At 39.8% G+C, this 16,043-nt stretch overlaps 1 protein-coding gene across 5 annotated transcripts in view; it reads right to left on the reverse strand.

Moving 5' to 3' along the window:
- The window catches only part of LOC149437153 (E3 ubiquitin-protein ligase RNF31-like), a 48,483-nt gene that overhangs the window by 19,170 nt on the left and 13,270 nt on the right, over positions 1-16,043 (reverse strand). For 4 of the 5 annotated variants that reach the window (XM_089660987.1, XM_089660986.1, XM_089660984.1 and 1 more), the window contains 6 exons: positions 15,840-15,885; positions 13,208-13,278; positions 12,296-12,466; positions 4,946-5,116; positions 1,733-1,915; positions 1,113-1,211 (listed from right to left, as the gene is read on the reverse strand). In XM_089660987.1, coding sequence (XP_089517113.1) covers positions 1,113-1,211; positions 1,733-1,915; positions 4,946-5,116; positions 12,296-12,466; positions 13,208-13,278; positions 15,840-15,885 — 741 coding nt within the window. The remainder of the gene's footprint in view (positions 1-1,112; positions 1,212-1,732; positions 1,916-4,945; positions 5,117-12,295; positions 12,467-13,207; positions 13,279-15,839; positions 15,886-16,043) is intronic. The other variant, XM_089660988.1, reaches the window with a different exon arrangement.

Here is a 16,043-nt window from a genome sequence, read left to right on the forward strand (position 1 = left end):
GGTCTTCTTTGTAGGGAGCCCTACATACAGTATTGTAACAGAGTTACTTTAAAACTAAACTGCAGACACATTTAAAAAAACATCACCAATTAAAGCAGATGAGTAGTCAGTATAATGTTTACACGTATTTTACATGCAACCAGTAGGGGTACTTGAATTTGTCTTGATAATAACTTTTTGTATACCCCTGAACAGAAGAAGTCAGTCTGTGAGTTAGTGGAAAAGCGCTAGAAGTCAGGCAGAGGTGCTGCATGTAAATATACCCCATAAGAAACATGCTGATAGGAGGAAAGAGCAGAGGAGGAACTCATCAGTCTGCTGTTCGTTTATTGACCAATCACAGGCTGGAGGAAGAAAGGTGACCTAGCTATATGTTTTTACTGCAGTAAAGAAAGGTCAGGTCTCCAGACTGGCTGAGTTGTCTATCTGGGATCTTTTAATTTCAGAACTAGATGGATAGAAGCACAATTCAATTTTTTTGTTAGCAAATATTTAACTTCAAAAAATTAATCAATCAATCAATCAATCAAACAAATCAAAGCATGGGAGAAGACATGGCTGTGCACACAAAGTTATACTTGGACTACTATATAAGTAATTATCTGTAGTCTGTCATGTGCTGCCCCCTGGTAAATGTAAAGGCATGTTTTCATTAAAACCATCAATCTCTGGTGCATGCAAAAAGTAATAGGACAACCTTGGGGGCTACTGCTTGTAAAATATTAACTTTTGGCTTTCAAACTCCCAGCCTCCAATACGTTTGAGAAGTATAATGAAACATAGGCTGTCAATAAATGTGCAATACCAAGCATTACTTAGTTAATCAAGAAAGCATTGTACCCAGGTGAGCTTCAGGGACCTTCATGGCTTTGGATCCGTAATAAATACATACATTGTAAACTTATAAACTATTTTGAGGGTAGAAGGTTAGTTTGTATATGTCTTGGGGAAAAAAGTTATACAATGCCCAGATTCATTAAGGTGCACTTATTTTGTGAGGTTATATGGAGAACTCAAATTTGACATGGGAGATTACTGTAGAATATCTTATTTTTGATCTATTTGTAAATGCCAGTTCTAGAGAATTCACAAATACAGTTTTTTATGCTTACATGACTGCACCAGCTGAAATCAGGCATCTCCATCAGTGCTCTGTCTCTCAGCTTTCTTTGAAATAAATCATGAGTTTCCTGGTCAAGATAGTGATGGATCTGTAAAATAAAATAAAAAGTAGTTATGTGCATAGTAAACATTTCCAATATTCTGGACAATTGGTTACAGATAGACCAGTTCTCTTGTTGTTAGCACAGTTCTCTTATTGCTATGCATGTCTTCTTATTGTGGACCTTCCAATAACTTTACAAGTCTGCATGAATATACGTATACCCAACGTGACACAGTATACAGAAATAGTACAGTTTTAAAAAAGATCCACTTTCTACCATTATAAAGCAGTCCATGTGCTTTAGTCAAGTGATGACTTTACCTAGGCTAAGAAAATGTTAATATACTGCTGTAGCATTTAAACTATGAGGTCATCAGATGGCAACACCAAGAGGAGCTGCCCATGGACACAGAGCCCTTCAACATAGATTCATTACATATTCCTGATTTTAACCCCCAGAAAATGCAGCACATTGGGGCTGCTGCCTCTCTCCCTCCTGCCTTAGACCCTATCTCATGGGTACCTTATAATAAATCTACAGTTTATAAACATTTGTATTTTTGGAACCTGGGTATCCAACAAGTTGAAGAACTCCATAGATTCCTCAGAGTTCTCATTTTTCTCCAGTTCCGGTTTCTTGCAAAGGGGGCACACCACATGTATAATACTTTTTTCTTTGATAACAGAGGAGAAATGACGAATGAAGCACTGCTCACATAAAGAACAATTGCAATGTGTCATCTTCACAAACTGGAAGAAAATAAATGTGAGAAATTAGCCATGTGAATGGGACTTTAATACATCTGCCACAAATCTACCTTTATTGTGTAGCTTTTTTTGCCACTGTATCCTCACTGGCATAAGTCAGCACCAGGGCGTAGATAATTTTTTGGTCTGGGGGGGGGAGGAGGGGTTCAGCAGCAGGTACCAAGTAAAAGTTTTTAAATAACATAATTCACACCAAATTCATAAATATTGGAAAAGAGAAGATTAAATGTGTTGCCCACAGTAAGCAATCACATACTTAATTCTATTGTCTCAAGTCCTCTTGAAAATTAAATATCCTTTCAGTTTTTCCTTCTTCCAGTTTCTATGAATGTGGCATATGGGACAGGAGAAGTGGTACCGTGCAGAGTCCATACATACAGAATAAGGACAGATACAGAGAATGACACCAGGCATACAGGACAGGAGAAGTGGGACTGTGCAAAGTCCATACATACAGAATAGGACAGATACAGAAAATTACACCCGACATACAGGACAGGAGAAGTGGGACTGTGCAAAGTCCATACATACAGAATAAGGACAGGTACCAAGAATTACATCCGGCATACAGGACAGGAGAAGTGGGACTTTGCAAGGTCCATACATACAGAATAAGGAGAGATACTGATAATTACACCCGGCATACAGGACAGGAGAAGTGGGACTGTGCAGAGTCCATACATACAGAATAAGGACAGATACTGAGAATTACAGCACACAGGCCTTTACTCAGCCCACAAACACTACTTTCATAAAATTAGGCAGTGTTCACGCATGCAGAAATCCAGGATATTTCTTTTCCCCCATACATTGGTGCTGTGTCCACACTGCATAGGTTAACTGCTTGATTTTTCCAGGGGTGAACGCAGAGTTTATACTCACCTAATCCTGTGATCCTCCGGAAATGGCACTTTGCCATGTTCAGCAGTGAACTGATCCTGCCATCTTCACATCCAGAACCCGTCTATGGGTGTGATGACATCAGGAACGCTCCACTGCATAACACCACTACACTGCAGGAGAGGCAGGGACTGGTCTTGCTCTGGACCGGGAGGATTGGAGGATTAGGTAAGTATATCTCTGCTCTGCAATCCCCTAGACAAAAACAAGCAGTTAACCTGTGCAGTGTGGGCACAGCCCCACTGCATGGGTAAAAAATTTTTTTTCAAGTAATCACAGAATGTTATGGTTTCACATCTGAGCGGGTGCTGGAAGGCGTGTAATCGCACACCTTCCTGCACCTGCAAAGAAAAACACGCTGCTGCTTAGTGGAGATGAATGGAGGTACCATTAGCCTAGGTTCACATTAGAATGCAACAGCAACGAAAAACTCAGTCCAGCCTTTCATTAAGGCCCTGTTCACATCTAGAGAATTAGGATTGTGGGCGGAATCACTGTGATTCTGTCCACAATTCCAAATCACATTGCAATGCTGGCAAAACGCCGCACATGTGACGTGTTCCATTCATTTTTAGTGGCACCACAAATGTGGTGTGATTTTGGAGTGTTTGTTGTGTGATACATCGATTAACAATCTCACTAGAAGCACATCACATTTTGATGCCACTAAAAATAAATGGAACATAAACACGTCATGTGTGCTGTATTTTTCCAGGGTTGCAGTGCGATTTGGAATCACAGGTAGAATCACAGCCAATCCAGCCATGGTCCCAAATCACTAGATATGAACTGGCCCAGGGGTCAGAGCCTAACGTCACAGCAGTGGTAGACTCAGCCCAGCTGCCCAGCCTCAATCACCAACTTTGCTGGTTTCCAATCTTTCTGAATCTCTTAGACTGAATGAAATTCATTAGCACACAGCAGTGGTAAGTTAGCCTGACCCTGAGGAGAACACAAGAGGGACACATACATACCTGGACTCCTGGAGTCTGGACTGACACTGACTGGAGCACTTCATCCATGTGGTGTGCAGCGTTCTGTACAGGTGCAGGACCCAGACAATCTTCTTCCCCATGCCAAAGGCGGGAAGCGGAACTGTGCATCCAATAATAATAGAGTGGTGGGCAGGGCAGACACTCCCCCTCTGCTCATTTGGCATGGCAACAGGCAACCAAAACGAAACTGCAAGTTGGATGCAAGGAGGAGCCAATGACAAGCGGCAGTGGGTGGGACAGGCGCTCCTGCTTTGCTCAGTGTTCCTGCTGCTTTAGACAGGGGCAGGACCCGGGATGAGAAGACAGTGAGTCACTGTGACACAGTCCACTCCAGACTCAGCTGACAGCTTCCTCCTCCCTCAGCCCACGGGGCAAACCCAAGCCTGACAGGTTCAGTACAGAGCACACACTGCCCTGTGGGTGGTGTCGGCTCAGACTCAGGGGCAGAGGAGTGTACTAATGTACATTGTGTAGAGAGAGACAGCCAATAGAGCAGTAAGTGAGTCAAGTGCCTGCTGCTTCTGAATGCCAGCCCAGCAGTGCACACATGCCACCCTTATGACAACATTTAAGACCCTTCTCTGCTGCCTGCTGCTGGGGTCAGTCCAGAAATTAACTGCATGGTGTCTCTGCTCTGCTGCCAGCCACATGCCACTAACGACAAGCAGCACAGCTGGTACATCATGCAGTTGATTTTTGGTAAGATGCTCTGTGAGGGGGGGTTGAACCCCCCTGATCCCCCCCTTATCTACGTCCCTGGTCAGCACTACCAGTATGCAGTCAGCTGTGAGGCCTATTATATAGAGGTGTGTGCCTTTCCAAATCATGTCCAATCAATTTATTTTACCACAGGTGGATTCCAATTAAGGTGTAGAAACATTCCAGCAAGGATCAATAGAAATGGAAGGCACCTGAGCTAAATTTCAATTGATGTTGCAAAGGGTCTGAGTACTTATGCCAATATGATATTTCAGTTTTTCCTTTTTCATAAGAGAGCAATTTCAACCAAGATGGGTCTTTGTTATGCTGACTCATGATTAGAAAATTCCAACCCAGGTTCTCGTTTCCATATAAATGAATCACCATATATTAAACTGATTGAAAGAGAACTAGATACCTTGGAATATGGGTATTGGTCACAGCATAGAGGGCATTCATGTGAGAGATACTGGAGAGCAGAAGTGTAATCTGGACATGATGAAACAGCCTCTTCTATATCTTCCTGGCTCCAGAAGCCTTCGTTCGCTATACATAATTGCTCATAGATTTCTTGTTTTATTTCAAGTGACTGAAAAAAAAAATCTCCAGCTGAATCAATGAAAAGAAAATAAAGCATGGCATAAGGTTTACATGATCAAATATTAGCAATGATTAGATTTTCCACTGCATATTTTATTCTCTTCCCTGCCACAACTCATATATCAGTGGTCCCCACAATGGGTCCCGCATGCCAGATGTGGCCATTGGCTTGCCTTTATCCAGCCCTTGCGTCGCTATTCCTCCCACTGATACGAGGCTTTATTCTGCCCACTGTCAGCAAAGTTGAGGCACCATTCCTTCCACTAACACCATTAGTGGAGCACTATAACTTTCACTGACACCAACGACGAGGCACTATTTTCTTCCACTGATATCAATGATTGGGCACTATTCCTCCCACCAATACAAATGATGAGGTATTATCCCTCCTCCTACTAACCAAATGCACTTTCTATTTTTTTTTACTCCTATTGACCACCTGAGGCATTGTTTACTCCCACTGACGCTGGGGCATTTTCTTCTTACACTGGCCACAGTCTGGCCCCCCTAAAGTAAAAGAACAGTAACCTGGTCCCTTGTTTAGAAAAGTTTGAAGATCCCTGGCATACATAATGTCCTGTTTCCTAATGGCAAGTTCCATGGACATTGTGATGGTACTGACACTGTGATAATACCTACTGGGTCTAGGTTCCTATACGTAGAGTTTTCCATGGTTCACATTAGCGGGAACATTATCCTTGTCCCTTTTTAGTCCTAATTTTTATTTTTCTGAAGGGTTCCCTCTCAGGTTTTTTGTCTCCTGTACTGCATCACAGCTACAGAGACAGTGGGGTTGAACTACTAAAGAGCTAGAGGTGGTTCATTTATCAAAGTGAATGTTCACTTTGCTAAGTTAAAGTGATACTAAACTACAGTATATACTTATTCTCCAAAAATAATCCATATATGTCCACTACTTCTACCACTATGGTCTAATGGTCTATTTTTCATTAGGTCATTTCTTTTTCTGCCACTTTCTAAAAACCACCGCTAGCTCCTGAACCTCTCCTTTTTCCTCTTAGGCTGCTTTTACACTTCGCATATGTGTTTTTGCTGCATTACCACATTTCTGGTGCGTTTTGCACCTGTGAGAAAAAGGACATCTGACAAAAAACGCAAGTGCGGGTATGTTTTTACATGTTTTTGCTGCAATTTTGCTGCATTTTTATTCATTTCAATGGAAAGTTGCGTTTTTTGTTTACTGCACCAAATATGCACCACAAATACAGCAAGCAGAACTTTTAAAAATGCACCTGACCGGTGTGAAGAGCTCCATAGGACTTAATGTTCATGCATTTTTCTTCTGCTTTGGTAAGGCAAAAATTGAAGAAACACTGATCAGTGTGAAAGCAGTCTTACGTCCATATGTTGGGAATGAGCAGTGCATGTTAGCTGCAGTGATCCACACAAAAGAGGTTGGCTATGTTCCTACGTACAATGGGACCATAAAGAATGAACACCCTCTAAAAGGAAGTCAGATTGCAGCAGTTAAAAAAGGACATTGGAGGAGGTTGGGAGCAATAAAAGGTACGTTTCTGAATTATGAATACATACTTGAACAGATTTTTTTTTTTAAACCAGATTTCAGTGTCACTTTAATAAGCTGAAGCTGTGCTCAGTTGGCATGTCCAAAGCGCAAAACAAACTTGACTTTTGATTGCACAGAACTGGATGACTGTCGTGAACACAGCTTCCTCATATTCACTAAGCTAAGTAAACATTTACTTTGCATGGTGAACATAGACTTTAAAAACTGAACATATAATATTCCTTTAGTTAATCAACCCCAGTATTTCTACCCAGCAAATCTTACTGGAAACACAATGGGGTTGATTTACTAAAACTGGAAAGTGCAAACCCTGGAGCAGCTCTGCATAGAAAGCTTCCAGTTTTTTTTTGCAAACGCTTAATTAAACATGCTGAAAGTAGAAGCTGATTGGCTACTATGCACATCTGCACCAGATTTTGCACTAATGTAAAACAGAATGATATTGCACTTCAAATAAAGAGCAATAATTTGACTCAAGGGGCTCAGCTACAGCAACTTAACCTGCTCTGAAATGTGCTGCTGCAGTTTTCTCCACTGCTTGCACATGATCTTAGATATTGTGCACATGATGCTCAGAGATTAACAGTACATTCCAGTTATTATTGAGTGCCCAACATATAAGGATCAGACCAACCAAAATGGCTTAAAGCAGAACTTTACCCATAACAGTTTGATAACAATTAGTGTTCTTTAAGGGCCAGCTCACACTACAAAAATGCACTCTGGGTGCATTCCGGACACGTTTTTGCCTACAGTTTACACCACACGCAGTTCCGGTGCAGTTTTGATGCAGTTTGCCATTTTCCAGTGTGGTTCTGTGCAGAAAAAAATGCTGCTTTTTCTACTTTTTTTTCTGCACGGGGAACTGGCTGCACTGGTGTGAACTAGGGTGATTGGAATACATGGAAAACACTCTGCATGCATTTTTGATGCAGAAAAAAGCACACTGAACTGCATCTAGTGTGCACTAGCCCTAAAAGAGAAGTATGGGATTCATTTTAAAAAAAAAGTTATACTCATTTAGGTGGATGTAGCATCAGTCCAATGTTGCATATGTCCCCCGTCGTCTCTAAGACTGAGAACTGAGTGATCAAACACTGCTGATCAGTCAGCTCTCGGTCTTCAGGCTCTCTGCGCTGACCTCCAGCACTTTCTAGAGTGCCGGGCTGTGGAGGAGAAGAGGAGAGTGGTTGGCTCAGGATCTCATTTGGACAGGATCTTTTCAGAGCCTGGACCAGCTCTGTGACATTTCAGCTGACTTTAGCCGATTGTCAGCTGAAAATGGGTCACAGGAGTGCAGAATGAACTGTGCTCCTGTATTTCATAGAAGTACAACCAAAAAAGCTTTGGCTATACTTCGCTTTTAACAAATGAACATACATTCCACATTAATAATTATGCTACCAAAATTAGTGTATGCTGTAAATTACCCCCAGCATTGCTCTAGTTTCTTCTTGCTGGATTTTAAACAGCAAAGGCACTTACTGTAATGTTTTACATAGCTATGTCTGCAAGAGAAGCGAGCCTGAACTAATCTACAGTATCAGGACTTAACCTTCTGACTAAAATTTCACTTTACGTTAAGCAGTCCTAACTGTAACTGATATAGACGCATTTCTGTATAGCCATTGGATGTTTGGCATTACTGAAAGGTCAGCAAGATAATAAAAGGGTACTGATCGTACTAGTGATCATTGAATGGGAGGGACAGCTTTCTGTCCCTAGGGTCATATTTGGCATATTAAATCTAAAACTGTTGGAACACAGTGTTCATGTATTTGTGCATCAACTACATCAGTATTCAGTAGATATATATTCTTCAATCAGTAGTTGGCAGTGTTTAAAAGTTTGTGCCTGCATCAATGGCAAGACTCTTTCTCTAAATAAATGTCTTTTCTCTAAATAAAGTTTCCTGTTTCCTTGTTGCAGTAAAGCAGCAGAAATGCACATGTCAATTGTGCACTGTCTGTTCTGTAGGGCTATGAGTTTCTTACAGGTTATGGACCCAGAATCCCAGTCATAGCCTGCTACAGCAATTAAGTGCAAGATACAGCAGCAGAAAGAAGAATGCAAGAGAATAAAAGAAAATGGCCAATAATACAGCTGCAACAGAGCTTTTTTTGCAAACCTAACAAACCAGAACTACCAGTTTTGTAAATTCAAGATGAAAATGCTGCTAATAAGAATAGGTAGGTGGAAATGTATAAATGAAGTCAGGCCAGAACACCCCATAGATGAGTGGATAGAGACAGATCAGAAAGCTCAAAGCATAATATCTCTTAGCATAGAAGATGATCAAATCATACATATACAGTATGTAAGTGTGAAACTGCTAAAGAAATGTGGGAGGGATTACAAAAGATGCATGAAAGAGCCAATCTTAGTAATAAACTGTATTTGATTAGAAAGATATTCCAAACTAAGCTGGAGAAAGCCCAGATATGCAGGATCACACAAGGCACACCTTGGAAATAGTTAAACGCCTGAGAGGTATAGGAGATGAAATTAAAGATTTTCATGTCGCAGCACTAATGGTTTGCCAGAAAGTTATGAAACGTTGTCTCTGCACTTGATGCACGTCCAGATGAGGAAATGACATCGGAAAATGTTAAGTGCAAGCTTGTGGATGAATATAAGCATAAAACAGAAAGCTTTAATAGTGACTGTGCTTCTATCGCAGAGTCTGCTTTAAAGACAAAAAAAGGTATAAAAACAGTAACATGCAACAAGAAACATGAATATTTTGTATGCAAGAAACAAGGTCATTTAAAAGCAGATTGCAGAATCTGGAAAGCTGGAATGCAAAAAAACTAACTAAACTACAAAAGCCTGAAAGTGTGAAGGAAGAATCTGATTTTTCTTCAGATAATTAATGTTTTCCAATACAAAATTTGCACTTCATCTTTGCAGGCATAGTGTGTTGATTAAGGAGCTATGAGTTACATGACAAATAACTGATTCTTTATTCACCTTTACCAGAGTAAAACAGAAAAAAATCACCACAGCTAATGGGTAGATATTACAATCATAAGGCTTAGGAGACAGTTTTCTTTACTGCCCCATTTCCCAGAGTGTTGCCAGAAAGATACCTGTGAAATATGTCATGTATGTCCCTGCTCTTGAAACTAATCTTTTGTCAGTGAAGAAGCTCACAAAACAAGGCAAAATAGTGACTTTCCAAGGTGACAGTTGTGCCATCACAAAAGGGGATATCTTACTTGCAAAGGCAACAATTACAAATGAACTGTATCATCTGAACTGCAATGAAGAGGTTAATACGGCCAAGGAGGAAAACATTCAAACTGCATTTGAACAAGGCACAGACAACTTGGGCACAGAAGTCCTGACATAATAAATAAATTAACTGAGAATGACTATGCAAGTGGAATAAAAATTAATTCATGTGATCAAACAATGAAATGCACCAGCTGTACAAAAGGAAAACTGACAAGAAATGCCTTTCCAAAGCAGAGTAACAGCAGAGCTAAAAAAACCTTGAGACTTAATTCATTCAGATCTTTGTGATCCAATGGAAAAATTGACTCCAGGAAAGCAGATGTATTTTCTCCCTTTTATAGAAGATTACTCCAGGTATACTACTCTATATCTGTTACGCAACAAAAGTGAAGTACCAGAGAAACCTGAACAGTATTTGGCTCAAGTAAGCAACACATTTGGCAAAATGCCGAGTGTATTGCACACAGACAATGGAACTGAATATACAGGTGATAACACACAGGTGATTCTCATAAAGCATGGCATAATATTTCAATCTACTGTACCATACAATCCAGAACAAAATAGGGTTGCTGAAAGAATGAGCAATACTCTATGTGAGAGTGGAGGAACCAGGCTGTTTGATGCAGATTCGCCAACCACATACTGGAGGGAAGCAATTATGACCGTATGCTATCTCAAAAATTGACTACCAGGAAAATCAACTGAGAAAACTCCATATGAACTGTGGAATGCAAAGGTCCCAAGTTTGAACCATCTAATAATTTTTTGAAGAAAAGCCTATGTGCACATCCCAAAAGAAAAAATTACAAAATGGGATGCTTGCACAAAGAAAGGTGTACTTGTGGGGTACAGTGAATCTCAAAAGGGATACAGAATTCTACACCAAAACACAAAAAATTTAACCATCAGTAGAAGTATAATTGTCAATGAAACTTCAGTGTGTTCAAAATTTTATGAACTAACACAAACAGTTGAAACGGAGGGAAAATCCACATTAATGTTGCAAGAAGATAAGCAACAAAGTGACACAGAAATAGAAAATAATGCAGACAATCCACATGTTGTAAAATAAGAAACCAGGCCACAAAATGCTTCAATCAGGAAATCCACCAGAAGCAAAAAAAGGCATCTTGGCCAAACGTTTGTCCTATGTTGCTTGCATAGCATTAAAACCAGAGCCAGATTCATGGGATGAGATGCAAAGATTTCCAAGCCATAAGAAACAAAAGTGGATCAGAGCTGCTGATAAAGAGATTACATCTCTTGCTTACAAGAAACAGATTTATAGAACTGAGATCCAAAATGGGACTAATACAAGGAGTAGTTTTTGAGTGGGGGTGTTTGAATATAGTGTTCATGTATTTTGTGCAATAACTACATCATGATTCAGTAGAGATATATTTTTCAACCAGCAGATGACAGTGTTTTTAAGTTTGTAGCTGCATCTATAGTAATCTATGGTCTTTTCTCTCACTAAAGTTGCAGTGAAGCAGCATAAAGCACATGTGGACTATACCTTGGCTGTTCTGTAGGGCTATAGTCAGAATTAGTAACAAAAATGATATGATCTGTTAGACAGTCACCACACATAAAGGCAGCTTTAAGCAGGAACCAGCCAAATTTTGATCCATTTACTGCCATTACCACTCAACAGAGGTCGATCTATTAATCGACTTCTGTCAAACAGGACTGTTGAAAAAATTTTCTCAAACAGTGGGCTACAGTCGATTGGCTGAAGTGCCATTCAGTGTATTCGGACCGCAAAGGGGTCCCTGCCGATAGAATACAATAGCACACACTGTAGCTTGTGCGGATGGAAGGATCTGTTAATTTATTTTGTCAATCAGCCCGCTGGCTGAATGAAAAAAATAATCTATGGACAGACATAGTATAAGAAAATTCTCCACTATGTTGCTTTCCCTAGTCACCATTGTACAGATTGATGTAAAGCTTCATCATATGGGTTAAAGCTTGTTCACAACTGACCATTACATTACATTATTATCTATCCAAAAAAGGTTTTTCCATTACTGGGTACCTGTAAACAATACCAGGTCCATAAAGACCATAAAGACATGGTTTGATGAGTTTGGTATAAAAGAATTCAAGAGGCTTGCAGAGAGCCCTGACCTCAAGTCTAGTGAAAAACTGTGGTATTAATTGGGACTCTAATTAGGAGCCAGGTGTTAATATCCAACATTGTTACCTAACCCCACAAATGCTGTTTTGTGGAAATCATTCCCAGAAGTATGGAGGTGCTATAGCCACAATCATAGTGCCAACTCCATATTAATGGCTATGATTTGGAAGGGAAAGGCTCATATCCAGTAAGTGTGATGGTCAGATGTCCGCAAACCTATGGCCATATAATGCAGTTACCTGTGAGTATTGAGTTTGATCAGCGGACACAGGGTGTTCCTGTGAAAGGTATCGAAGAGCAGATGTGTAATCCGAGCAGGAAGAAACAGCCTTTTCTATGTCTTCATGGCTCCAGCAGCCATCGTTCACCCTACATAATTGCTCATAGATTCTTTGCTTTTTTTCCAAGGACTGTAAAATACATTAAATAGTGAATCATTAGGGTTAGCAAATTACAATAATACTTATATTTCTAAAAATATGATTATCAAAGTAAAATAAAAGGCATAAGAAAGCCATGTGTACAACCAGAAGTCTTCAGTTCAAGATCCATATGTCATAAAACAGTGGAAATTCTGCACTCTTTTGTAATCTGCTCTAAGCAATGCGGGAAATATAAGCAGTTACAATGAGATTTTGGAATTTTTAAAGAGTCAGTCCACCCAAAAGTGATATTATAGCTAAGCATTAAATCTGGTGGGTTGGCTCTGCACTGGCTTTTTATGTCTTCTATACCTCAAAAGTGAAATTTCCCTCTCTGCATAATTCCTGACAAAGGAGATTAGGATGTTTCTGCCCATCTTTGTGTTTTTCAGCTCCTCCGGTTTCATTTCCCATTATATATAATACCAAACACAAAAGATATAGTGGGAACCCATTCTAATGGGCATAGACCCAAATGTGCAAACCCAGGAACTCAAGCAAAAAAGTCTCATTAATAGAATTGTAGAAAGCTATGAAACATTGTCAGGTGGATTACCTCTCCAGCATCTACCGAAAACTGAAAATATTTTTGAATGGACAAAACCCTTAACCGAGTCACAAGATAAGGTGGAAAAAATATGACAGTACAAGGTTAACCTATTGTAGATTCTCAATTAGAAGACATCATGTATTGATTACTCCATTAGAGTCAAAACCAGCAATTCTTACTTGAATGAAGCTTTTTCCTCTGTGACTTTCTGTATTGACAGCTGTGTTGCTTCTGGCTGTATTGACAGAGTCTGTTTAAAACAAAGTTGGACTATTTCACTGATGTGTCTGTTCTTAATATAACATTAACGTGAGACATTTAAAAATGCACACATTTGCTGTTACAGTGCCTGTAAATAGTATTGATCCCCTTAAATGTTTTCACCTTTTGTTGCCATAGAACATTACATTACAGTGGATTTAATTTAGTTGTCATACTGCTTGAGAAAAATATACTGTTTCATGTCAAAGTGAAAACAGATATCTGCAAAGTGGTTAAAATTAAAGCTGAACTCCAGGGATTATCTGTATTGCGTACTTATATATAGTTTACGGGTGGCTGGAGAAGATGAAAATTACTGTAGTGATAGCTGGAATCTTTTTGGCCCTGTTCCAGTTCTGTGCGAGTAACTTCTCCTCTGCACACTGACCACAGGGGGTTGCTTTCTCAGTGCTGCCATTATTCATAGAACAACTTGTTTTTTTGTTTTTGTTTGTGAATACGAGGCATTCTCTGATTGGTCAAGATGGAGAGATTGACATCACTGCACCTACTCTCCACCTAATCCAATCACAGAATGCCTTGCATTCATAGGAAAAAAATGAAAGGCATTCTTTGATTGGTGGCCGTGTCGAGTGAGCGACCCTCTGCAATCAGTTTGCAGAGGGAAAGCACTAAAAGCACCAACAACTACATTCATTTATAGCTTCCCCAGCGGCCAACAGGCTTTAGATATGCATAGTTACATTGTGCTGAGGTGGACCAAGTTAAGTATGCTGGCAGGTGCAGTTAGCTTTCCTGCCACTAGATGGCTCTGTTCCCAGTATAGTACTGTAAAGGGAAAGTTGTAATTGGTTGTTGGGTCTCCTTTTAGAAAAGTTCCTCCTTGGTGATGTCATGGGTGTAGTTAATGCCCATATAAAGGCCAGCTGTAAAAGAGGCCTAGTAGTCCGAGGCATGGGAGCAAGATACCCCAGAGCTTCTAAAATGCAGTCTCCAGCAAAGCTTTGCAGGGCTGATATCCCAGTGAGGTTGTACAGAACATGGGAGGAATAGCTGTAGTTGTCCTGTCTCCTCTGACCTTAATCTGTGGGTGCTTAAGGCCTGGGAGGTGTGGACAGAGTCCTTTTATGTGAGTAGTGGTGGAAGCCTAGGAATGAGTGTGACATCCAGGAGTGTGCCCAGCTGGGAAGAGCTATGGAAGGGACATTGGGAGAGACTGGTATTCTAATGAGAGCTCTTTGATTCTACTTGGTGAAGGAACATGAATGCTGTGGAATTAATATACATGGGGGTGATTCTCCCAAGAAAAGAGGGTGCTAAAAAAAGATGGCTTACAAATTAAAGTATGTGCTTACGTTATGCACAAAAAGACAAAACATTGTGCATCATAGTAAATACACCATCTCCACTGTGAAGCATGGTGGTGGCAGGATCATGCTATGGGGATGTTTTTTGCGGCAGGTTTTGGAAGGTTTGTGAGTATAGAATGAATACAGCTAAATACAGGGAAATTCTCAAGTAGAAGATTATATATTCTATCCATTGCAATTTATTGTTCTACTGTCCTATGACATGTTAGCACTCCTTCTGGAAGTAATTGGAGTGGTAGCACATCTTTGCTTTGGAAGGAAGCCTGGTCTGTATCTTTATGTTTTCACTTTTGGATTGTTATGCATGCATCTTTTGTGTATATGTGGACCCCCTAGATGTAAATTAGTGATATTAGGAGTCACAGTTTGCTCTCTCCATATGGGTGTCACAAGGGGGTCTCAGCATGCTTATATTTTATAACTTTAAAATACCCACAAAGCACTTTCTGGGCAATAGATTCTAAAGCAGGTGCATCCATACCTCTCTGAGTTTTATGAACCACATAATAAGGGTATGGGACTGAATCTCTGAATGGAACTGAACTGATAAAATTGAAACATGAATCTCTGCATTATTGAACCTGTAATCAAAGTTGAACATTGTACTTGATGTGTCAGCTGACATGCAAGTAACAAGTTCAGTAACTGTACCTTAATTCTGTGTAGTTATTGCATAAAATCAACAGGAAAAATGTTACTAGATGTAGTGGACTTCTGTATCTGCTGCTTTTATATAAATAAATATAATAAAATCCTTATCTCTTTGAACAGTCCTGTTCCTTCCTATGCATATGAAAAATTAAACTATGCTATTGATTGGTGATGAAGATGGTTTCCAGAGTCTGGTGAAAGGGGCATGGGGACATACTGGGCAATCTACTGGGGCTATGTAATTAAAAAAAAAGGTCAAGAACCCCTTTTCTAAAGGGTATATGATTGCTTAGTGAGATTGGTAATGCATTCTCCTTTTAGTATTATCTTCCTCTACACGTTTGGGAAAGCAATAAAATTACCGGCAGTGCAGGAAACATGAGCATTGGTGCTAATAATATTTCATGGTGTTTTACTTAGGCCCAGTATCTATGAACCCTGAGAAGGACTTAATACCACACACCCAATATAAAAGTGAACCCTACAAATGCTATTAATGTACGCATTACATATTTAGAGCTATATGTTATGTTAAATTGCTTCAAAACAGACAAACAAACAGGTTTACCTCTTCGTTTACAGCAAAGCCAACTTAAACATCGACGAATGAAAATCTAAAGTCAGGAAAGGAGAGAAGTCATTTTTTTAAGGCTTCAGCTGAAATGTTTTTTAGAAATATGCAGTCTGATTAAATAAAGTGTGATAGAAGGTGAAAAAAAGCAAAATTAATGATATAAATGAAGAGCTCAATTAAAATAAATAAATAAAGGAA

Source organism: Staurois parvus, unplaced genomic scaffold (assembly GCF_062004578.1).
Source record: "Staurois parvus isolate SC_StPar_1 unplaced genomic scaffold, SC_StPar_1.0 ptg001302l, whole genome shotgun sequence".
In the NCBI taxonomy this organism is placed as follows: Eukaryota; Metazoa; Chordata; class Amphibia; order Anura; family Ranidae; genus Staurois; species Staurois parvus.